The 25264-nt window shown below is 41.7% G+C and overlaps 1 protein-coding gene across 7 annotated transcripts in view; it reads right to left on the minus strand.

The window, feature by feature from the left end:
- Positions 1-1523: 1523 nt before the first annotated feature.
- Positions 1524-25264, minus strand: part of MAPK6 (mitogen-activated protein kinase 6) — a 29362-nt gene continuing 5621 nt past the window's right edge. For 2 of the 7 annotated variants that reach the window (XM_071568671.1, XM_071568670.1), the window contains exons 2-7: positions 17728-17801; positions 9009-10218; positions 8189-8333; positions 5349-5513; positions 4528-4729; positions 1524-3894 (exon numbers count right to left, since the gene is read on the minus strand). In XM_071568671.1, the coding sequence (XP_071424772.1) occupies positions 2796-3894; positions 4528-4729; positions 5349-5513; positions 8189-8333; positions 9009-9563 (2166 nt within the window). In that variant the 5' untranslated portion in view covers positions 9564-10218; positions 17728-17801 and the 3' untranslated portion in view covers positions 1524-2795. Of the gene's footprint in view, positions 3895-4527; positions 4730-5348; positions 5514-8188; positions 8334-9008; positions 10219-15247; positions 15267-15581; positions 15740-17727; positions 17802-18571; positions 18701-25264 lie in introns of those variants that run through there. The other 5 variants (XM_071568672.1, XM_071568668.1, XM_071568669.1 and 2 more) reach the window with 4 other exon arrangements.

Raw genomic sequence — 25264 nt, forward strand, 5'->3', positions numbered from 1 at the left:
CTAGGTCACAGCCAAATGTTTACACATATAACTGACCTATTTTTCCTTGAAGGGATGGGCATGGCTGAGGAGTGTGGGGCAGAAACCACCTTCCCCCTCCTGGGACCACCCTGTGGCATTTTGCGGTTTCTGCAGGCTGCTCTCCCAACACAGGACTCCTGCAGTTTCCCAGCAACATACTCAGAGTACCTTAATTTTCTAGCAATAGACTTGACTTTGCATGGTCCTTACAAAGCACTTTTACTTTCTTTAATTGTCTCCACATAGGGAATTCCTTCAGCTAATAATCCTGTCTGCCTAGCTGTGCCCTGCAGTGACCCATGGAAGAGGCCCGTTAGGAGAGCAGGGTTTTCACCAAAGCAGAGACCAGAGCCTGTACAGAGTTGCTCCTCCAGCACAAGGTAGAAGAAAGACAAAGGTAGTGAAGCACCACACTGGATTTAAGCTCAACACTTAACTCTCCTCCTTTCAGTGTTAAAATGTTCCCTTTGTACCATTACAAGGTTTCTTAAGTACTGCTAAAGTTTCATTTGTATTCTTAAAAAAAAACAGCAACAAAAAGCCCCTTCCTTTTGCACAAGATGTGTTTTTAAGCTGATTTTTGTTTCCAGTCCTTATGCACTTCCCACCCACTGCTTTCATCCAATCTCAGCAAAACCCACCAGACTTCAGAACAGTCCCTGGCCCAGAGAGGGTCATTCCCTCTCCCTACAGCCCCCCACACCCACTGATGTGGCTGCACAAATGTTCACAGACTGTGCCCAAGGACAAGCATCCTGTCCCCTCTCCCTCACTCACCACCTTCGGCCACACCGAAGGGGCACATCCTTGCTTTAGGCAAGATGCAAATGTGCTACCGCCAGAGGAGCAGGGATGGAAACATTTGGAAGAACTGAAACACTGTCATGGAAAAAGCTGTAGGAGTTTGCCAAAAGATGTAGCTTTTGTACAGTTAATTAGCTCCCTCAGGAACAGTTCTGACAGGAGGAACTGGAAGAGAAATACATGCTGTTCTAGGGCTTGCTGCAACAGAGACCTGACCTGCAGATTTTGAAACACTCCACAGGGGTTACCTGGTCACACTCCTGAAATCTCCTTGGGAAAGTGCTCCAGCCAGGCTCTTGGCTAAAGAACCCACATGATCACCCTCACTGCAGGCTGCCAGCGACATGAAGGTGCTCACACACACTCACAGCAGCTTTAACACTAACACTAGTCTGCCTTGGTAAATAGTAGCATTCACTTATGCTCTCAAAGTCAACTGGGGTTTTTTTCCAGCAAAATGGTCACAGACACTGCTGTACTCTTACCCTCTCACAGCCATACTGCAACACAGGATTTTCCTCAATACAGGCTGCAGACACTGGGACAGAGAGGAAAGAATCTCTTGGAGTCTCCTTCCAGGGTGTTGCATCCCCAGCAGCAGCAGCTCCAGGGCAGACTACACAACTGTCTCTCCTGCTTCCATGAGCACCTTCTGTCAGGCAGTGCAGGTGAGTGTACAAAGCATCACAAACCAACAGTGATTTTTGCTGGCCATGTTTTTATTTGTTTTTCGTTTTAAACAGGGGAGCCAATGATACATCCAGTATTTCAAAAAATCAGAAGGTAAAACAAATTTTCAAAAGACCGAGATGCTACATGCTATATTTAACCTAATTTTATTCATGCTTGCTTTTGAGGGGGGTTGGGAGTGGGACAGGAATCATTCAGTAAAAACAGACAGTAAAAACAAAATGTCTCACCATATAGAACTTTAACCTACAGTAATGTTGTACCTTAATTATTTCCATGCACACAACTAACATTACAAAATTTTTAAAAAATGAACACAATTAAGACTTCTAGGAGCATTTGATAATAAAGCAATTCCTAATTTCTTTTGTAGAGATCAAGCACCTCCAATTACAAATTCCTATACACAGTGAGTGCTTTACTTGAAATGAAAACTAAAAAATAAAAAATGTATTGGATAGCCTCAGAATAAGCCGATGTTAATATATATCCAGCTATGTAGGCAATAAAACCATAGTGCTTAACAAAAACTTTTATCTGAAAAGTAACTCAAAAATTAAGTTGACTTTCTATAATTACAGAAATATACTTATTTGCTAAAATAAATAAAAGTGCTGCATATTAACACTTCACTATAAAGAATGCATACCAGAACATTTATAAATATTGAATGATTTTCAATAGGAATAGCTACTACAATAATGCTGGCTAAATAGAAGTGCATAATGAGAAGCACTATGGGTGGTTAATGTTTGCCACATACTGCTGTTACCTTGAGGTAGATAACACATGCGTACCAAATTCTGCATTCATTTCAGTTGCTGCTGGTATCATGTGTCTAAGAAATGTTTACAGTATGAAAAACCCTAAAATACGCATGAATGAAAAAAATGTTTTGGGAAAAATAGATATTTTCATGCAATTATGTACAGTCTCACTGTGTAAATTTCAAGGCAAGGTTCGTTTTCTGCAAAACATGGACTCTGTTTTACTGAGAGAATGTTTTTTACTTGGTTTAGTGCATTTTTTTGTTACCTCCTGCATTTTGCATTATTTTGCTCTATTCTTTAATTTTGTGTGCAAACGACATGCCAGTTTAAAAACAAAACTAACTCATGTATAGAAAGTAATTCTGGATTGTAAAAACAATGGTAAACAGAAAACTAATGAAATCCATACCCAAATTACACCATCTGATTCAAGTAAAAAAATTACTTACACTAGTAATAAAAAAAGACAAACACATCTCATGAATATAAAAGAAATGTCTGCTGAGTGTTTTAGTTTAGATGTTTCAGAATGCTGCTGTAGGTTTTGTGGGGAATTTGGGGAGATGATTTCATAGCAGAAGGCGTTAGCGTGGCCTGTATTGACTTCAGAGGCGAACCAACAGGGCTGTGAAACTGAGGAATACCTATAGCCTCAAGCTGCTTGTTGAAGAGGAGTTCTCCACTGTTACTGAGAAAGCTCTCTTCTCTTTCCTTCTCCCCAAGCTTCCCCTCTTCTACTGGCTCAGGTTCTAGCATTTCAGCATCTTCTTTCTTACTAAAAAATTTGTCCAAATAACTGGTGTAAGTATTTTCTTTTTCAACTTGTTCATCTTTCCTGACTTCGCAACAGAACTGGTCTATGAGGAAGCACTCCTCCCCTCCACTGACAAACTGACTGTCCCAAGAAGTTTGGTACAGAGCTTCTAACTGTGCCAAATTAGCCATTCCTTTCTCCTGCTTCTCTCTGCTTACTGACTTCGATATTATTCCTTTCAACTCTATTTGAGACACTGAACTATTCAAGTCATTTAATTTATCAACATCAGTAGACTCATGTTGTAAACTAAGCTGGATGGTTTCTGCTATAAAAGAATCAAAGTCAAATCCTTGATTCTTCTCCCTTTCTTTTTCAACAAGTTGCTGTGATGCTTCCTCAAGCGCTATCTGAGCTTTCACCAACCCATTCTTTTCACATTTAGACTTGCCTTTCTTATCGGACTTTTCTTTGCTTTGTTCCTTCCAGTTTGAAAGATCTATAATAAGCTTGGGCTCATAGTAATGGTTAACTTCACTGTCTCGCCAAACTAAATTATCTAGGTATGAAGATGACCTCATTTTGTAATTACAAGTGTGACTGCATTCCAGATCACAATACTTGTTTTCATGGTGATCTGAATACTGCCAGCAAGGCTCAGTGGAGAAGTGGGTGTCAAAGGCAGGATCCTCCAGGTACTTTTCACGATCTCCATCCAAATATTTGCGAGGATCTACTTGCACTTCTTCTTCATCAGTAACATCAGAAAGAGCCCTTGGATCGCGCTGAACTTCATCAGCTTCAAAGTTATTATGAATAGGCCAGTCATGGTCTGAAAACTGACTTTCATGGTATCTGTAAAACAATTTTCTAAGTGTTAGCAGCTAAAAACCATGTTCTAGCTCCAAACACAGAGACAGTTAAGTTTAGAATTTGCCTTATAGAACAATAACAATTCAACACAAAGCTTTTCCTTAATTCATTTGAATATGTCTTCTAGGTTTTTCATTTAATCTGGCATAAAGCAATCCTCAAATGCACATCTGAAAGATTTAAACCTGGAATTATGTACAATAGCTCATTTCATTTACAGAACTCTTTCCAGAAAGTGCATTTAACTGACTTAAGATGACTACTCTGTATCTCTTTACTATTATATGCACTAAGCATTAGACAAGAAAATCATACTTTAAAACTCTCTTTAAATAAATTTTATTTTTTAGAGAAATACTTTGGCGGGGGGGGAGGAAAGGAGAGATTAACTTTAGGTTCTAGAGTCCTGAGTGCATCTCAGAAATGCACCAGCATATCCAAGTCAGTCTAATGAAGTCAGTCTAACTCAATGACAATGTCTCTAAGAGAAAATTCTATACTCAGGTCAACTTCAGAAAAAGAAACAAACAGAAGAGGAAATGATGCCCACAAAGCAATGTTATTTCAAGCACAAAACCACCCAGACATGTTACCACAGTTAAGTGATAAATTTACCTTTCCCAATTATAAATATGGCTGTGACTTTCATCCATTAGCAGAATATCATCAACCTCATCTTCAATGTGAAAAGGATGACTTGAAATAGGCTCATCCGTTGGAAAGGAATAAATGCTCATGTAAGGATGTGACAAAGCTTCTTCTGCTGTCAATCGATCCATGGGACTAAACGTCAAAATTTGCTCCAGAAAGTCCAGTGCTGCAGAGAAAAAGTGACCATTAAACAGGACATTTCAGCTATTCAGAGTTTAACATTAAAGTGCCGTGCTTTGCTGTAGAGCTCTACTTGCTTCAAAGTAGCAGCCCGTGAAGTATCAGCTACTGACAGTGCACTGCCAAATATGCATTCCATATCCATTGGAAAGCTGGAAAGGTAAATCAAATCTAAGATCAACAATAATTTAACTTAAAGTATGAAAAAAATACTAAGAGACAGAATGCTTCAAGCTAAGTAAGTATCCACTAACAGCTACCAGGAAACACTGCTGTCACTTTGCTTGGGGGACTCTTCTAAAAACATTTGAAAGACAGTTTTTTTATACTGACTCCATTCTAACGTTTCCTTGTATTTAGAAGGCCAGTGTCTCAAAATCAAGCAATTCCAGTACAAATAGGTCCCGCAGAGATTCATAATTCTACTCCAAAGATGACCAAGCAGCTATTATGGAAGCTTAGAATATTTTTTATTACAGTAGAAGGTAATCCTTCAGACAACGCAGATTCTCAAACTTACTTTTAACAATCACACACCTGCACTGCAAAGTTGCTCACTATTTTATGATTTTGAAATATGGGAAGTATTTTTTTTAATTACTCACCTTCAGGACTGATGCCGGGAAGCAACTGAGTTAAAGGTTTGTGTGGCTCAGTCATATCGTTTCGAATGTAAACTGGAATTACATTGAGGAGCTCCTGACGGTCCTCCTCATGTACAACAGGAATCGATTCGAGAATCAACTGCATCTGTTCAAGTTCATGTGCACCTAAGCACCAAGAGAAAATACAAGCTGCCATTTCAACTCCAAACATTTCTGATCCCTGCATATGAAAGGCATGTCAAAATTTTGTGTTCTGAGCAGCTATTTTCAGCAAAAGATTATAATCTGCAACAGGGGAAAGGCTGAAGTTCTGAATTTAAATGGTAATAAATCTGAAGAGCTCTCAAGAAATGCGGTGGTGCGTGAAGAATTACAGAGCTGCTACTCACAGATAAAGGGACCTAACCTTAAGCTTTTGCAAGGATGTTTTCACCATGGATGAGGTTCTCTATGCAACACCCTATCTTTTTGTTATGGACTATATACTGCAATCCTCCTCTTTCAACTGATCCACCTAATTAATTCAGTATTCGACCTCAGTTTGAATGATACGTCCCTTATTAATAAAAACGGTAGTGGTTTAGCTCAGAAAAGAGAACTTACAGGCCACAACCATTTGTATTAATATTCTATTCGGCAATCCTGCATTAGCTATCAAGTGGAAGATAAAAATCACCTGTCACTTAAGCAGAGTGATAATATGGTTTTTAAAAGAAGTACTGCATTATGATCGAAATTATAGTACACTTCTAGCACTACCTGAAGTCTCTCTGGGTAAGAACTATAAGGATCTATACAGCAGGTCAGTTTTGAATAATGAACAGCATCTATATTCAGCACTGGAGTACCCAGAAATAGAGCTTGTCAAACTCAACTTATTGTTCAGCTCCAAGGATGTAGGGACCCTAGAGATTCAACTAGCAGGTGAAACTATATGGGATTATTTGCATGCCAGCTTTTCCCTCCTTCACCAAGCAGCTCAGGGCAATGACAAGCGATACTGATGCATGTGACATTATATATAAAAATAAATGGGGCCAGCAGGAGACTGTACATCTCAAAACCTCCACACTATCAGTTACTCCAGCGGCACGCACAGCACGGCAGCCTTCGCCGGACATCCTGTCAGGTGGCTTAAAGAAAAGCTGAGGCAAAGTCACTATAGAAAATCTGACAGAGACCTACACTGTCCAAATGAGTTAGTACTGCCCTCCTGTCAACTTCTTTAGTGGACTGAAAAAGCTGTTTTGTCCTCCTGTTTCAAACTACTATGAATTACTTAATATGATCTATCAGATGTTATAGTGCCTATAACTTGCTGGAACAATAGATTCTAATGTATAATTATTGACATCTTAAAAATTAATCAGACTTCTTTCCACTTCAAGCAAAATGAGCATTTTAAAATATTCTTTTAGCACAAAGAACCAGAGAAGTTGTTTGGAACAGCTATTGAATTCTTCTGCCTCAACTTCCCTCACTTATCCCAGGTATTCTGCAATTTTAATCTGCATTCTTCCTTCCTATTCTCATCAGCTTTCCAGAGAGCAGGATTCCTAAGAGATGGTTCAGAAGTAGACAGGAAGCTGCAAATTAACCAAATCAAGCTCTCTAAACAACTTTGCAAAAGAATTTTATTCAGGGTCTTATGACAGGATAACTGTCATATCTCCACTATTTGCCAGTGTAAGTGCTGGATGCAATGGGAACCGAATAAATGTCTTACCAGCCAAGCATTCAGTACACTTAGACCTTACTCCAATAGTCAGTAATTCAAAGAGGAAGCAACTCCCTGCAAGTTAAGAAATACCTCTGCACATATTAAGTGCTGATTTCTACCAAATAATGCTTTCAAGTGACAGTTCTCCACTAATAGTACTTAATGGGAAAAAGATAATTTAATTACCTTCTCATGTAATGCTAAGAATTACAGCAGAGGTGTGCTCTTAGTCCACACATCTAAAGGAGTGTGAACTTTGAAATACAAGCTTAGTTCTTTATCTGCATTACTGCAGTAATTTAGACCAAGAGGAGCAAATCCAAGAGCAAGCTTGAATGAGACAGCAGCTGCTGGCCCCAGGGTGCACAAAGAATAAGCATTTCAGAGGTTTACTCCAGACTAGAGCTCATCTGCTCCCATGGACCGAATGCCTGTCAGGGATCTCCTACAGTGCCAGTAACAGTTTCATTTCACCTAAAAGGCTCTAGTTTGTGCACTGAGCTAAGTCAGCAACATGGCACAGGATGGTCATCAAGAGATTCGCTCCAAAAATTTCCTTCTGGTCCTTACCAAAGCACTAATATAGACATGTCCAGTGAGACCACAGCATTGCCTCCTATCTTATTAGGAAGAGCTGAAGGCTGTGCATTTCCTTGCTATGTCACACTGAATTGTACATTTTTAAATCTTAAATCTATATACCACTGGGTATATTTAAAATATAGAGAAACAGGAAGTGATTAGATTGACATTAAAAAAATCTTTATGCATATGATACTCAGTGCATTCATAATCCTCAAATACTCCCTGGATACACCAATTCACACAGGTATTAGAACACTTCTTAGGCATACAATAAATTCAGCTTAACATATTTGTGTACAGATTTACCATACATGAGTATTACATTAAATTGTGATTTGTCTAAATATACATCAATACAAGTAACCAAAATTGAAATGCCTTCTGCTTTACAAATACATCAGTTTATAGTTTATATAACTGCATAGCTGGTATCAACAACTATTGGTATTAGCCATGAGAACCAATCTTTCTTGGGGAAGATAATTAAGCAGTACCACTCCTTTTAGGAATACACACACATTTTTATTCTACCTACCTGCAAAGAGGGTTTTCCCAGTCAGCATTTCAGCAAAGATGCAACCTGCAGCCCACATGTCAATGGCTTTAGTGTAGTTGTTAGGAGAAAGCAAAAGACGGGGCGATCTGTACCATTTAGTAACCAACCCTTCAGAAAGATGGCCCTAAAGAAATTAATTAAAAGAAAAAAAATTACTTACTTTTTTAGGACTTTTTTTTAATTACTTGTTTTTTATTTTTTTAATGCACTACTACAAGATTTCTTGGTCTGAAGGTCCCAGGGATCATACTGTGTACTTTTCTACCTTTCTAAATGAAATACAAGTATCTTTTTGAGTGAACAGCAGCCATATAGAACTATGACACTATTTGTTAGTCAAATGAGGTATTGCAGCAACTTTCTCATTCTCAGGTGCCAAATAAATGTAGAAATTATACTAAACTCCCTTGTGAAACCTCATCTAGACCAGGAAGACAGTATCTCTAAAACAACCCCAGGAAGTAGCCACACTTGCACAATTTTGAATGCACCTCTTATAAACTTATCTAAGGCTACTATAGTTATGACTCTAAATGTTGCTCTTAATCTCAGGTTGTTTTCTGAACACATATAATAAAAAAAAAGTTTTATGCTTGTAGCCATCCTGAGACAAAGCATGTCATTCAGTGACCTGTTTTATTCTATTTGCAAGCACTTCAGTTCTACTGCATGATCCCTAACATGGTACCCTACCTGCTAACAAGGCCTTCCACAGCCCAGCTACCTGTGCAGAAGGGAGAAAGATGCTATTTTAAGAAGGCACAGGTGTATCACTTAGATATGTCCACTCTCTGCATACCTTGTGTGAATAATGAGGATCCATGATTCGTGCAAGACCAAAGTCACCAATCTTCAGCACCAAGTCTTCAGTATTAATGAAAAGATTAGCTGGTTTGAGATCTCTATGCAGAACATTTGCAGAGTGAATATACTTGAGCCCACGTAGCAGCTGGTACATGAAAAGTCTGGCATGATCTTCCAGTAAAGGGCCTTGCTCTAGCAAATTAGCCAGATCTGTCTCCATGTATTCCTGGACAATGTAAACACAGTTCAATTCTGTAAGGGAGCCCACGTCATCTGTTAACTGGCTTCCACTGGGACCAAGAATTTCAAATACTTTGACAATGTTATCGTGGTCAAGTCTTCTAATAATTTTGATCTCACGTAGAGCATGTTTAACACTCTGGGGATCTGTAAGGACAATTTTCTTGACAGCCACTCTTTTGTCACAGTCATTATCGACAGCAGAAAAAACTAAGCCATTTCCACCACAGCCCAGTGGTTTTAAGTCCATATACCGAGAGCCCAGATCAAAACCATGAATGTTCATGAGACTTTCAAATTTTTCTGCCATTTTTAAATTCTTTACGTTTCTTTTTCCTCAAACTACTACACTTCTGTAAACACACGGAGACACTTCCACTGGTATCTGAAGGAAAGGTCTTAGAGAAAGGGAGAAGAAACACTTGGCTTTGACTGCAAGATGGTTTCTTGACACTCTCATTTCATTATGAGCCAGCCAGGCCTGTTGTGTCCCCTTGAATTTAGAGCCCGTAAGCTCTAGAACTCAAACCGAGCATAAGATAGAAAGATTGCAGCATTCATAGTTCAAGAAAGGTGCAGCATTTCTGCAGACATTAAAGAAAATACTCACAAGAAACTCAAACGGAATGAAATGACATATTATGCACTCAGCTCTACTGTGCTAAACTGGTTAACATTTAACAAAAATGTGAATAAATATGCACATAATAGGCTTCTATTAACATCCTCCTCCTCACAGTGCAGATACATTCAGTGTTGGACTGGTCCTGAGCAGCGTCATTCTATGGTGCTGGTAAGCACTATTTTTTTCCTTCTTCCTCCTTTATATCTCCTTTGTTTACAGTCTAGTTATGTGAGAAACTGGCAGCTCTTGATTTACAAAAGATGCCTTCTGTTAATGATCAGGTGGCTCCAGCTCACCACAATCACAATCAAAGCTACCATCCATTTTACTCCGTGACAACCTGAAAAGCAAAGAAAAATACATCAGTGCTCCAGCATATACAAAAGTCTTCCTCCTCCCCAACTCATGAAATTGTCCTAAATATAGAACTTATTTATTGTTCAGTTACAAAATAAGAAACCACCACAAAAGTTAAACTAATTAAACATGACATATAGTTTTCATACTTGTGGTAGGAAACTGACAATAATGACCAACCACCATTTCTAAAGATACTGTGAATGTTTTTTTATATAATCTATAGGAAATATATGGCACACAATGAGAAATTCTTCTGAATCTTAGTAAAGAAGGGAATAACAAAGAAAGTATTTCTTTTGAAGAAGTACCAAGAGACAACTCAGACACAACAATACCCTTAACATCAGTCACTACATTTTAGAGTAATTCTTTGCACTAAACTTTTACTCAAAGACAAAATCAGGTTTAACTATTTCACCTTAATAAGAGATAACCAGGTACTGTTCAAACGAAAAGGGTAAGGCTTGTGCACTCCCAGTATTTGTTCACTTTCCAGAATATACAGTCCACATCCAATGCCACTTATAAAGATTATAAAGATTTTGGATAAAGTTTACCAACATCTCAGATAATAACTTTGCCTCTACAGACTCTTTGTTACAGGGAGCACAGGGGTAATTTATACTTATCAGACAAATATTACTCTATCAGTTACATCTACATTTATCCAACCTAGATTATGGAGAAAAACTAGCAGCAGGCACATGTTACAGACTAACTGATATATTCCACAACCATTTCCCCTAACACATGGCACTTTCAGACATCATTTATTTTTTAATAGTGTAATGAATTCACCTACTATTTATGAAAAACCAAACTGGCAATTTTCTCAGTAAGTTCCCGTCAGCAGCAGCAGAATGCAGTCATAAAGACCACATGTTACATTTTTGTACAACATCCTCTTTTCTTTTAAAGGTTCAAAAATGCCACAGAGAGAAGAGTCAAAGCTGTAACTTACACAGTGTGGTAAGGTTTGGGCAATTCCATTACAAGTCACTTGAATGTTCTTCCCCAACAACTATAGGTCAGATCAAACCACTAAATACCTTCTGTTCAATCTCAGATGAACAGATTTCAGCTCTTTGCCTAACCCCTACATAAATGTAAAGCTCTCCAAACTATCCCAACACTTCAGAATTAATTGTATAAGTGTTTTCCTCAAAATTGTGCTAGCATTTCAGTGGGACAACTGGGAGCAAGCAAAACAAGTCTCCTCACTCCTGACAGAGCAGCTGACAAGTTATTTACATATTCTAAATAATGGCCCCAATTCACTAAAGTCATTAGAATTGTATAGAGAAAAAGGGGAAAGGAAAGGAAGACATACTGGCAAACAGAAACAAGACTGTTTCAACATATTTAAGTATTGCCCTTCCTCAGGCTCAAGCCTCACTGCCACCAAGTCACACAGCCCCAGTGCCCCGGGTCACTCATTCCCTCCTGCCACACAACACCTGCCTCCAGGTGCTTGTACAGCCACAGGACAAACACAGGAATGGAGGAAACACATCCTCTGCTCAGGTTTTCTTCTTAAATAAAGATCACCAAATGTAGTATTTCTAAACTGAAAAGCATTGAGCTGTCCTCCACTGATGTGTTGATCTTCAGAGCTTTCTCTGCTCAGCACATGGAACTACTGCCTTGGGATTCCTTTCTCTGAGCACTGGCAAGAGTCCTAATTATTAAGTTTTACAAGGGTTTATAGCCTCAGAACAAACATAATGAGGTAACACTATTACTTTTCCCCAAAACATCTTGAATTTCTATCAATAATAAGACAAAGCAAAGACTTCTCTTAAAATACCCATGAATTTACTTAAAGAACAAAAATAAAACTTATCCTGAAGAGGACAGCATCAGTGACTACCCAACACTGTTCACAGTTATAAAACTCATAAGCCTGCCTCTTGACTGTTAACATTTTTACACCTAGAATTATTTTCTCACTCACGTGTATCACTTTTGAGTTCACTCACTCTGAGCTGCTGCCTGCAAAACAATGCACATCATCCACTTTCATTTTGACACCCCCCACCTCAAAATCAGTATAAGCTTCAAAAATGAATTTCCATAATAACATCTTATATTCTGTGCTAACTCAAGGTCCAAGGCCTCTGATCAAATACCCTCCAATAAGCTGTATTTTATATCCTTGGGACCTTCTAAAACCAGTTGTTACTCTTCCTCATAATTAGGCTTATTGTTTCACATTGCTGATGTCTTCAATACGTAGCAATGCCAAATCTGTTTGCACCAGCTGGGTGACACATCTGGAACCTCTCTTTTAGCCTGTTCCATTTAACAGCACAGAAACAGATTCCAAAAGATGACCAGCAGCAGCAGAGAGTATGATGTACTACCTCTTCATCATAACTCAAATCTTACCGCCTACTGCCCTGACTGGATGAAAAGGAGCAGCAGAAGTGCAGCATGACAGCAGCAAGGACAGGACAGGTCCATGGAGAACAGGAGAGATGGCCCACTTGCTTACTGAAGTAGGAGCCCTAAAATTTTCATTCTGTATCTCTGAAAGGAAGCAATTTTAGCCATCAGTTTATACTATATCCTTCCACTAGGTGACCACTAATTAGAATGTTTTCAGAGAGCATGTAATGATGTCCAGAATCAGAAGGATTTAGCTAAGGAAACAAATGCTGACAACATAAGCAACCCAGGCAGTCTTTAATGTGACCTGATCCTCCTACAAATTTCCTATTTGTGAGCAAGTTACTTAATCCCAAACTCAGGAGAAGCAGGGCCCAGCTAATACTCAAACCAGGATCTAGTCCTGGGAAGCTGACCAAGAAGCAGCCTATCTATTACAGATACAGGACCCTCACAGGAGCATCAGGAGGACAGACAAGGACTGCCCTAGCAAAAATGCTCCATTATTGAAATTAATTAAGATTCAGTAACTGAGAGTGATTTTTCGTTTACTGACACTGAAAATTCTCCACTGGAAATGTAACAGATGCAGATGCTGCAGCAGGTTCACATATCTTTGTCTAACCTAAGAGTTGACCCCAAATTTTCTCTTACTCTAAGATGACAATTACTTAAAGGGTAACCAACTACAAGAAATTAAAGCTTCTCTCAAACAAACAAAAAAGAGAGCTCAAAGTAACTAATTTTCTTCTTTGCATTTTATAATAGTTTTTTAATTTGAAAAACAATGAGATGCAGGGGTTTTTTTAGACACCAATACTTACAAAGAGTGACACTACATCAATATGCGCTAAGTTTGTACATCTTCAGTGGTCCAACCGTCTATCCTGAAAATACACACTAAATACACAAACCCAACAAACTCCTCCTCAGTGCTGTACCTGCTGTAACCACTTGAAGCACATGACAGATCATAGCATAAAAAAGGGAGGGTTTATCACCCCAATTTGTGCTTAACGGGCTAATGACGTTTTCATTTAGGGTAACTGTCACCTTTCCAAGACTACCTTTTTTTTTTTAAGTGCTAGTTTTATTTCTTCCTCCCACGAAGTCTAAAGAGAGAAACACAAAGATATCGGTTTCTTAAGTGGTTTACAACTATGGTTTTAAAATGGGTCAGTTCTTGGGAGAGGGAAACAGAAGTGACCCACGGAGAGTCTCTGAAATCATCCCTAGTGCCAGAGGACAGAGTCACACATGACCATTTCAGGCATTACGAAAGCAGCCCCTTCAATTCGTGCTCAGCTTCTGCACGTGCATTTATCACAGTTTTCAGGAAACAGGATGTACACTGAATCGGTCAGGTATGAGATGTTTACTTTTTCAGAAATACAAATAAGACTGAAAGGTATCAGTTAATTTGATTATGTCGACCATATAATGATCAAATCATTACTCACAAGAGAAAGACCAAGAATGACTAATCACATATTATACAACTGATAAGTACTATCCCTTTGACTATAAAAATACGGGGCATAGAAGCATTTTTTTTTTTAGATCAGCCACGTTGCAGTCAGTAGGCAGAGTGAGTCATCGTCCAACTCACGAAACTGTCGCTTTTCTAAAGCCTCCTACTTGCTCCCCACACTGTTTAGGGAACTCTGTGCTGGCAGTAAGCAAATGTTACTATTAGTTTATAAATCTTGTGAAGGATCTGTAAAAACACACAAAAATCCTGTGCGTTTTTCTGCATCGTGTCTAAAAATGGTTTGGCCCTCCTTTTGGATAATTCAGTGAAAAATCCCCGCTGAAGAACCTGACCACCAGCTTACCACAGCCTCCTGCACCTCGGCAGACCTGCCACGGTCTGCTGTTCCACCGAGCAGTTAACCAGCCAAGAGGGAATTAAAGATATCAACCACACAAGCAAGGACTGAGCCTGAGCGAGGGGCTGAAATCAAAGTTCCCATTTTAGCCCTGCAGCACACATTTTCTGAAAGCAATTACCAAACCAAAATGTACCTCTATTTTAAGCCACCGCTTTCCGGAATTTGTAGTTGGTTTATAAACACACGACAATGTTATTTTTATATATACACATATAAAGCTTGTTGCCAAGCTTTACAAGCACGGCTTGCACCAGCCATACGACAATACGCCGACCACCGTTTCTTTATTATCCTCAACACAATTAACAGCCATTGTCAGGCTGATCCCCGAGTTAGTCAGAAAGAGATATATCCTACAGATGCCAAGTGCGAGCATCCTGCCTGCCTAGCCAAGGGTACCTGTCCTCCCAAATCACAAAACTCGACCAGTCTCTTCAGTCCATTTTCGTCGGCCGTTTCAAGCTACTTAACTAAGAGTATTAAGCCACTTTCCCCACAAAAGGCTACCGGATGCTGCGGGGGGTACCTGTGCCCGATCTCCCGTCACGGCGGCTGAAGAGCAGCGCCAACTGCAGCAGCAAAACTTCCGCAGGCTTGGAGAGGCCGAGCCTCTCCCCGCAAAGGACATCCTTCCTCCCGCCACCCCCCGGGACGAGCCTGCCTCGCCCGCCCGCCCGCGCCGCTCCCCCGGCCGCCCGGGCCCGGCGCCCCCGCCCGGAGCTGCCCTACCTTCAAACGCCCTTCAGACCGCGCCACCGCCCCCGGCACGGGCACAGGCGGCCCCGGGCCCGGCGCCGCAGCCGCCGCCAGCGCCCCCCGCGCGGCCGCGGCCGCCCCCGCCCGCCCGGGCAGCGCCGCTCCTCGCCCCGCTCGGCCCCGCAGCCGCCGCAGTGCGGAGGGGCCGGGCCGGGCCCCGGCGGCGGGAGCGGGGCGGAACGGGCCGGGGGCGCCGCCGCCGGCCGGGCGGGCGGGCGGGAACAAAGCGCCTTTGTGCGGCGGGGCCGGGCCCGCGCGTGCGGCGAACGAGACCCTCCCGCGCTCCCCGGCGCCCCCCGAAACTCACGGGCCTCCCCAGGCTCATCGGGCGCTGCGCTGCTCACACGGCCGAGCCCCGCGGCTCCGCCACCGGCTCCCGCCCGGCGCCCGCCCGCCTCGCCGCAGTTACCACTGCCGCAGCCGCCGCCGCCATGTAACCCGGCGCGGAGGGCAGGGAGGGGCGGGGCGGCGGCGGCTCCGCCCGCCGCAGGCGGCCCCGGGCGGTGCTCGGGCGCTTGGGCGGGCGCAGGGAAGCACCGCCCGCGTGAGCGGCGATGCTCCGACAGCCCCCGGAAGCCCGCGGCCCCTTCCCCAGCCCCGCACCGCCTCACGCCTCGCCTGTGGCCCGCAGTCACAGCGCTCCCCGTGTGCCCGCTCAGCCCGAGCGATCCAGCGCTGCCGAAGCCCAGTTGAGTCAAACGCATCAGACAGGGGCGCCGGGCGGAGCGGTGAGCGGCGGTGCCCTCAGCGATGGCCCCGGAGCGCTGGGACACGAAGACCCCGCGCGGTCCCCGCCGAGCGAGCGCTGTCCCCGCAGCCACAGCCTGTGTGGCACCGGTTCAACTGTCCCCACTTGAAACGTCCCACGTGGCAGAGAAACAACAACACAGCTGGAGGGCAGCAGGCGGCACAACGCGGGCAGGGTTCCCTTCTCCGAGGGTGACACTTGGGCTCGGATGTTCTACAGACTTGGTGTCATAGCAGATCTTTATGTTCTGCCCACAAACTCCTTGACATTGCTGTCACCTCTGTAGACACCAGGAAGGATTTCTGTCTTGCTATTGCACCTCCCTTAAAGCAGAGGCAGTAGGAGTCTGCTTTTCCCAAAAAATCACAACTAATACAACCAAATAAGGAAAAAAAATTAAAACTTTACAGTTTTTACCCGAGACCTTTATACAGCAGACTTAGTGGGGAGAGAAAGGTATGAGAACACCAGGCCTCGAGGTATCAAAAGAGCCTTATGCCTCCACTAACCCAGTTTCGGTACAACTGCCAAGACAGGGTGCAGTTTTCCTACGTCCCTCATAAGCCTTTTCAGTGCAGGATGACTCAAAAGGTGATAAAACAATTAATACTATTTTTTGCTGGTTAAACAGAGGTTATTTATAGCTAGTACTAGGACAGAAGTTACATGCAATAGGGCTCTACAGCTTGCTCTGCTACCATCTGGACAGAAGCATCCAATTGACCCTTGCACTTTTAAATCATGTAACTTTACTTTTTTAAGTACAAAGTCATACATCAACATCCAAAGACCTTCCTGCATAGATTCTCTGAAGTTTTTTTAAGTAACTTTTAAACCCTCCTCAATTATGCATGCAAACATTAACTGTTTCAAACAGCCAGATGCATTGCTAACTCCGCTATTGACCCCACTACCAGGAGAGGTGACCCGGGCGCTGGGGAGTGCAGAGGCTGCAAATAGCAAACATGCAGGAGTCAGTAACCAAACCGACACTTTACGTTACAATGCTTGCTAATTGATAGGCAGCTCACCCTGCTGCCAACAGTGCAGCAAAGTCAGAAACAAAGCTGAAGTTCTTCTGCCCACTCAGCAAAGCAGAGCTGGAAGATTACAGCACTGTGTGCTCCAGAAGGCCTGTATTTAAATACACTCTATAAAGAAAAAACTGCAGTAGTTCATATTTGGAAGATGCAATGTTAGGACGACAACCAGAGCCAAGCCAAAGAGGAGTTTTTACTTCAACTAAAGGAAGGGATTTGGGAGTTAAAAAAAGGCAGGAGCAGCAGTGGTTGCATGTCTAAATCCAGAGCTATTTAGTTAATTAAAGAATCCCTCCACCCATATGAAGTATTTTCATTATGAGAAAAAAAAGAGCAATCTGATCCTTCGATTCTAGGGTGCTGCAGTAAGAAAAATGCTGTATTACATGCTTGAAAGAGCACCTGGAGAGCTGATCATCATACTCTACCCATTGGGACTATTTGCCAACATCCACAGTGCCATTTCAGTCAGGTGCAGAAGTTGCATATCCGTGGAGTTTGCTCTGCAGCAGCCCAGACTGTTTGAAAAGTAGTTTAGCAAACAGAGGAGTCTTGCAGTAAGCAGCAAGCGTCCTCACCTGGGTAGCACACACACACCAAGAAATCTCACATAGCCCAGAAATACCACCATTTTCTGGGTTCCTAATTCATAAATCAAGATCTACCTTTTTTTTTTTCTTTTCCCTCCAAATTCTTTTCTGCCATTCCAAGAATGTAGTCTGTGGTAGTGAATGAGATCCTGCAATATAGAGGAAAGTAATTTAAAAGGAAGAGCATGGTGCAGGAATGTTAATTCAGCCCCACTATTTATAGAATTACAGTACATGTGAGAGTTGTTCAGAATTTCTGTGCCACATTGCAATTTATAAGTATCTAATCCAGCAAATTGCTAATCTGTTCTCAGATTTTTAATATCTTACTGATTAGGCTATAAATTAATATGACAGATTCTTTCCCTATTCCCCACATTTTTATAGTATGAAGATGATATGCTGTATTACATGCCTATGATACTAACCCATTCTAAAACATTTGCAGATATTAACTGTCAGTGAAATGCAGAGTAAGAAAATAACTGGATTTCAAAGTTCATAAAGACCAGCAATTAAAAAATAATTAGAACTGAAGGAATGATTCATTTATTATATCCAAGTTCAAAAAGATCAAACAGTAAATTCCAGTGTAATATTTCAGTCCTGTGTGTGAATTGTTACTTGTGGCATAAAAGGGAATGAAGTATTTTTAAGTGTCCACACCCATTATGATTGGCAAGGGAAGAAAGATTTGGAGACGGCTTGCAAAGGTTGCCCAAGGTAACTTGGCAGCATCAGGCTTTTGTCTCAGTTCCACTGTTTCTCTGAGCCTTTCTGCAAGAAATCTTTGTTTTATGGCATTATACAGCCCTCTTAATGATTCAAAATATTTTCAAAGGAGGCTCTGAACTTTGCTGTATGCCTCACAGCAAGCAGCCTCCACCTCCAGTTATGATTAAGGTATCTATAGTATTACCTGGCTCTTGGCCTACACCGCAGGATCAGTTCCCTGGGTAGCTGAATTTTCTAGGACACACAGCGGAAGCCTCTGACAGCAGCCAGTACCTGGGGTGGCACCAGGCTGTTCCTGATGGACTTAGAGGTCCTGTCAGAGGAAAGGAAATGGATCCTAGGATATGTTTTTAAGGACTCGCCTTGTTTCTTACCAAAGTCTAAGATTAATTTTGGATGGGGATAGGGATGAGTTTAGAGAAAAAATCCACTTATTAAAAGGGGATGGGGAGAGGTCCAGGAAACACTCAGTTTCTGCTGCCTTCTTGGCCTGTTCCTGCTTATCTGTGCTTTGGGCCGTGAAGTATGATTTGGTTTTCCTGGCAGGCATCCCAAGAGTTTTTAATAGGTTGGGTCTCCTTTAACTGCTGCCTGCCCCGGTCAGCCTAGTTCTCTGCAGGTGTTAAACAAAGTCTTTACAAATCACTTGCTCTTCCAGCTTACAGTTTCATAGTGCTGATGTTCAGCATAAACAGCCCAGATATACTTGAGTTTCACTGATAAACCTACAGCTCAGGTGTCGTCACTTCTTAGGCACCTCCATTTCCTGGAAGAGGTCAGACTGTACCTTTGCATATGAGACACAGCAATATATTTGTTCTTTTCAACACAAACACATTTTTCTACTGAGCACTATGTGTATTTGCAGACTTTAAAGTTTTCCCAATAAATCTTAAAATATACTTCTTACCAGCATTATTATCAGATAAGCACACACAAGCAGCCATCTTAAAAACTTTGAAGAAATGTTTGCATCAAAGCCCTATTTTAAAGTCTATTTGGCAGTAGCCAGAGGTACCTGGGCACAGACGACAGTGTGCTATCACCTCTTTTGCACTCAGTTGATGGGACTGACTTTGCTAGAGCAAGATTTGTACCATCTACATTCTAATCAGGAAAGAAACTATGACAGTATTAGAGGACTTGGAAGAAAGGAAAAAAACAAATCCTAAAATCTTCCTCCCTGTGTGAAACAATCGACAGACTGGAAAAGAATAGATCATTAACAGACCCAATTCAAACCAAAGGCCGCAAAGTACAAAGGGCAAATGGAGGTGGAAGAAGAAAGTTGTAGAAGATGTTCAACTTTAAGGTTAGAAATAAATGGGTTATGCGACACACTTTGGAAATTCTGTAGGACAAAAAGTCATTAAAAAAGTCATTAAACACTTAGAACAAGTCATTCTTCCCCCTTGGTAGTTCATCAGCAATCTAGGACACTTAGGTACTGCTAGCTGCATGAAGACTCCCTGCTTAATATCACACAGTTTTATTAAGTCAGGCAATTCCACTGCCTCCTTTTCTATGTTTTAAACAACTCTTAGAACAGGGGACAGAGCAGCTGCCTAAAGCAGGAGCTGGCAAAGCCATGTCAATGCAGGGAGAACAGCACAGCTTAGAAAACTTGGCTCGTGGCTGGGTCATCACTGAAAGCATTAGCCCTCCGTGTGTGTAGTTCACTTGCAGGGCTTCTCAGCCTTTCATTAATTCCTCATTAGTTCCTTGCACAGAGACAGCTATCAGTATTTCATGCACAGAGTAGCGAACATGTAGAGAAATTTACAAAGGTAGGCCATTAAGGTGTTAGGTTCAATTTTTTAAAGGATGACTAATATCAACATTTTCGCCGTCGGGGTGCTCCAAGTGACCCGAGTTTCTTCTGACTTCCCAGCATGGGACATGGGAGATGTGCTGAAATCAAGCTGTAGATCCAGTGAGTGGATGAATCTACAGCTGAAAAATATTCTACAGAAGAAGGGCAAAGCAAAGTGTGGGATGAAGCAGAAACAAGGGCCACCAAATGTTTTTGTCTCAACACTTCAAATGCAAGAGAATTCTGTGTTTGACAGTTCTCCCCTGTTCAGACCTGCAGGAAGACACCACTCTCATTCTCACCTCCAAAACCTCAAGTGAAGTAGTTAGGAGAACATGTCTGCCTATTGAAGTGGCATGAGAGCAATTGTTGAAAGGCCTTTATGCCAGCTATTGAATCAGCTGCAGTGCTGCTAGAATTGTAAGGCTGCAGATATTTAAATATCTGTAAAATCTTGAGCTCTGCAATGTGGAGCAATGCCCTTGAAGCAGGACTGGGTGCTCTCAGCAAAAACTGCATTTGGTTTTAGATCCCTACTGGAAAATGTCAGCTCTTGGACAGAAGTTATAAAGGCCTGCTGATGGATTTATGTAGAACAATTTTATGGTTTTGTAGAGCTCTTGCATTTAATTGGAGAACTATACATATTGCTATGCAGAACTGTTCTTGTTCATTCCTGTAGCACTGTAAACCTTCATACATGCAGCATTTTGACTGCTATTGCATTACAGAGATAAAGCCTCTGCTGTGTGATGGTAAATACAGCTGGTGCTGCAGAGCTTGTCACTTACAGGGAAAAATGATTAGATGAACATTTACTAACATTTTCACCCAACCAGAATCTTGTCAAACACATTTACAGGGGGCAAAGCTCAATACAAATACATGGGCATCAGCTAATACACTGCTTTAGCAGCCTGAAGCTGCACAACTTTTACATCCTAATAGCAACAAATGTTATCTAGAGGCTTAACAAGGAGAGAAGAGAGGCGCAATATGTTGAGACCTTTCAGACACTTTCAAATATTATTTTGCAATAAACTACATATGATTGGCATGGCCAGAAGGGAATCTTTGTCGGCCATCAAGAAGATGATCCATTACTGCCAGAAGAAACTTGGAGGCTGGAAAAGCAGTATCAATTGGTCATTGTGGAAGAGTCTTAGACCTCTGCTGCTACTTAGATTTGTACCCTGTAGAGACCTTTGTGGATGGGGCTCAGACTCCAATCCTGCCCAGGCAATCTGGGGCACTCTAATACTTCTTACGGTGGATTGTGAAAATGGGATGAAACAAGCCGCATTGGGAGATACACTAAGAAACTGTCTTTGTGACTACTCAGGCCAAGACCATCCTCTGACTCAATTTGCCCCATACACAGTGGTCTCCAAATGTCCCAAGCTCACGGACGCAGCTGTTTCAGAAGCAAGCAGCATATTGACTGGCTAAAGAGAAAGAGTCAAGAAGGCCTGTGCCAGCAGGGTCAGGGCAGGCCTGTGGGAAGCTGATGAGAGTGCTGTTGCTGAGGGTGTGTTTTATCTGTGGCCAAAACGCTTTTGCAGAATTCCCAAAATAGCACTTATCAAACCCAGCAGATTGACTGGAAGCACAGTGCTTCGCTAATGACTGCAACTGTCCCTGCCAGAGTACTACCCCAGTCTGTCTTCTGAAGAGAGAGAAAACCTAAGAAATATTGAAAAGTAGGGACATTTTATAGAACATCTACCATCAAATTTTACAGCAAATACTCAGCATTGCAAAGGCTACCCTGAGTCACTTTTGTTATATCTTCAGAGATCAAAGCCCAAAGTTTTTATTTTGCTAGCAAAAATATTTTGGAAACACCTCCTTTCCCTTAATACTCTAACATTTTCTTAAAGTCGTTATACCATCTATTTCTAAAGATTTCCACTAAAAATATATTGGACTATTCAATTCCCCATAGTCCCCAACATTATTATGTCTTAGCTTTCATTAAGATTTTCAAGGTTGTTTCAGGTTTTCTCAGTATTTTTGAGACACTTGATGGGAGGGATTACATTTCAAAACTATTTGTTTTCTCAGGAAAACTGGATTTTACTTATGTGCCAGAATCAGCAGACGTCTTATAAATAGCTTTGGACAGATGACAGGAAATGATGCAAGATCTCAGGCCGTTCTAAAGAGTGCTGAGGAAAGAGGGACTTGCACCACTGACTACTACACAGGGGAGAAAAATTAATGCACAGAAGCAGCATTTGCTACAAAGGGTATTAGGCATTTGAAACACAAGATCTCTTATTATAGCTCAAAAAATATTTGCTTGCAACTGTACTACAATGAAAAACAAGAAATTAATTTTTCCTTTGAAGTGGAAAACTGACCAGAATTGTCTAAACTCGCTTTAACTTTTACTCTTGAGGAGTAAGGACACTATCCTGACATGCTATAAATGCCAACACACACATTGGAGATTCTCCAGGCTCTGACTGATGTCAAGCACTGGGAACATCTTCCTACCCTGGCATTTCCCATTAACTCCAGCAAAGACTTTTCCAACTCAAAGTTCTTTAAATGGGCTCCAATAATAGATGCCTAGAGGTTAAGCTGGGTCTCTTCATCTCATCCCAAGAACTCTCTTTGCAATAGTATTACAGAATGGAACATTAACTCCCTGTCTCATTTTGTTTCTTAACTCCCTGTCTCATTTTGTTTCTATCAGCTTCCAGGAAGATAAAGCACAGTAATTTAACCCTTATTAAATGCTTTATTTGGGATAGGGGTAAACTCTCAGCATTCTCAAGTCTATGACAAAACTTTGAACAGATGTAACATTAATTCAGTGGCTCCAGCCTTCTCCTCCACCACCAGCCTGTCTCCTTTTTCTGACAGCAGGAGCACCTCTTAGCCCACTCCTGGCCACGTTTGACACCATGTATGACTGAACATTGTGCTGCACATGGAGGATGACTAACATTAGTGAGACCTAGACAGTGTACCCCCCCAGCAGAAGTGCTTTTTCAGTTAGTCAGTCCAGAGAGTGTGGCATTTAAGACTTCTACATTCCCACATTACAGTTAAGCACTGTGAGGGCCTCAGAGCAGGTACAGACTGGTCTCCCTTCTGCATTGGGCACTAGCAATGCTTCAGCAGGTAACCACACAACTTGTCTGCACAAGAGCATTGCCATAACCCCCCACAAAACTTTCTCTCCCAGAGCCAGCATCAGAGAGGCTTCCTGAGACTTCTGCTGAGGTACTACTTTAAGAGAGTGACATATTTGATGCCTCTCACAACCATACCTCAGAGGCATCCTACTTTCAGAAGTGGATGGTTTCTACACAGGATTTTTGTGTTATCTATTCCTCTGACAGACAGAAGAGCTTAGAAGCACACCTACCTGGGAAAGGAATAAATAATACATGACACATTTTTTGAACTTCTGTACTGAGTAACTGATTTTACCCATGATCTATATTTCTGTAAGTTTGAAGAATAAACTCATTTTTTCCCCATTAAAGACATTATATCTGACTGAATCTTGGTTATTTTGGAAAAGTAAGATTCATTACCTCTCTTAGAGATATAACAGTGCTGAAACTGGGCCATCCCAAACTTTCACAGTTAAAGGGTATGCAAATAGAAATGGAATACATCTGTCCACACATTGCAGGACAGAAAAACAGATCCACTTGCTAGTGGGTGTTCACGTACTGTGTGTGTACAAGAGAGGAGGCTATGAGAGAAGGTGGACAAGGCTGTCGGCCTTGCAGAGCTCAACTCCAGTGCCAACTGGTCCAACTGACCTTAATGACCACAAGCATAAAACCCCCTAGGAATTGTAAACCCAGATTTCATTCTTTGCTGCACTAGGAAAGGAATCTTGAATACCTTTTTTGCTTTCTAACCTGGGAGGAAATGTGTCTCACATTCTTACTTACTCCACCACTGTAGAGCCTCCTCCACAGGGACATGTTGTCCTTGTACAGGGCTCATGTAGACTGCTTCTCAGAAACACCTCCACAGGACACCCCAGTGCCAAGGAGTCGCAGAAGCAGTCCTAAACCCAGAAAGTTATCTCATATAGGAAAACATTTCACTGCATAGTTATACCTAGAGGTTCTTTCATGATCTAAGTAGCAAGATTTACTCTGCAAGTGAGCTGGAATTAAGAAAGACAAAGAAGCAGAGAAACTTTCTGGGTTTTAGTGCATCAGCATTTTTTTACCTCCCGCATATCTTTAAACAGTCTTCAACTGCAAATTTCAACAGTCAAAAACTGTTAAATGAAAACATAAGAGATACCACATACATTTAAAGCTAGACCAGAGAAAGGTACTCATCTACTCATCTACCTTTGACCAGAGAAAGGTACTCATCCTTCATTCTTTGTGTTTTATGAAACATTGGAGAACAACTTAAGCCTCAATTAAAATAAACCAAATTCCTGATAAACCTATTTCAATAAACACAAAAAGTTGCTAACTATTATCTCATATTTCTTCTTACTGTTTAATCTGGACACTCCCAAAACAAAAGCAATTGAGGTGACTCAGAGAAGACGAGTTCTAACCTTTGGACCAGCTCTAATTGCAATACTTAGTTCTCATGATTGCTGCAATTCAGCACAGACTCCAACACGATGGTAGTGTTCACGTGTGCACCATGAGCTACTCCAGCATTGCCCTGGATGGCAGCAAGAGCTGCTACATGGTTCCTATCTGTAATCTGATGTCCCCAGGAGCTCACAGCACTACAAAGCAGCCAAAAGACATTCTTCTGCTCCCTTGCATCCATTATCACACAGGTTAGGTGCACAAATCCTTTCACTCCGTACTCCTCAGTAGTGGGAGACTATTTGTGACAAGTCAGGGAGTTTCTCACTTCATTTGCAAAACAGTGAAGAATCCGGCTCAGCCATCAGACAACAGTGAGCAAACTCTTCCTGGTAGTCTGTGTCTTGAAATGGTGGCCCAGAAGTGTAAGACTGCAGTTTACAAACCTCTCATCATTTTCTTGCTGTTAACTTTTCCAGGATTACCTCTCTAGTTACAGACTGTGTTGGAAAAAGTATATCCCAGAAAT

This window comes from Pithys albifrons, chromosome 13 (assembly GCF_047495875.1).
Source record: "Pithys albifrons albifrons isolate INPA30051 chromosome 13, PitAlb_v1, whole genome shotgun sequence".
NCBI classification, from domain to species: domain Eukaryota; kingdom Metazoa; phylum Chordata; class Aves; order Passeriformes; family Thamnophilidae; genus Pithys; species Pithys albifrons.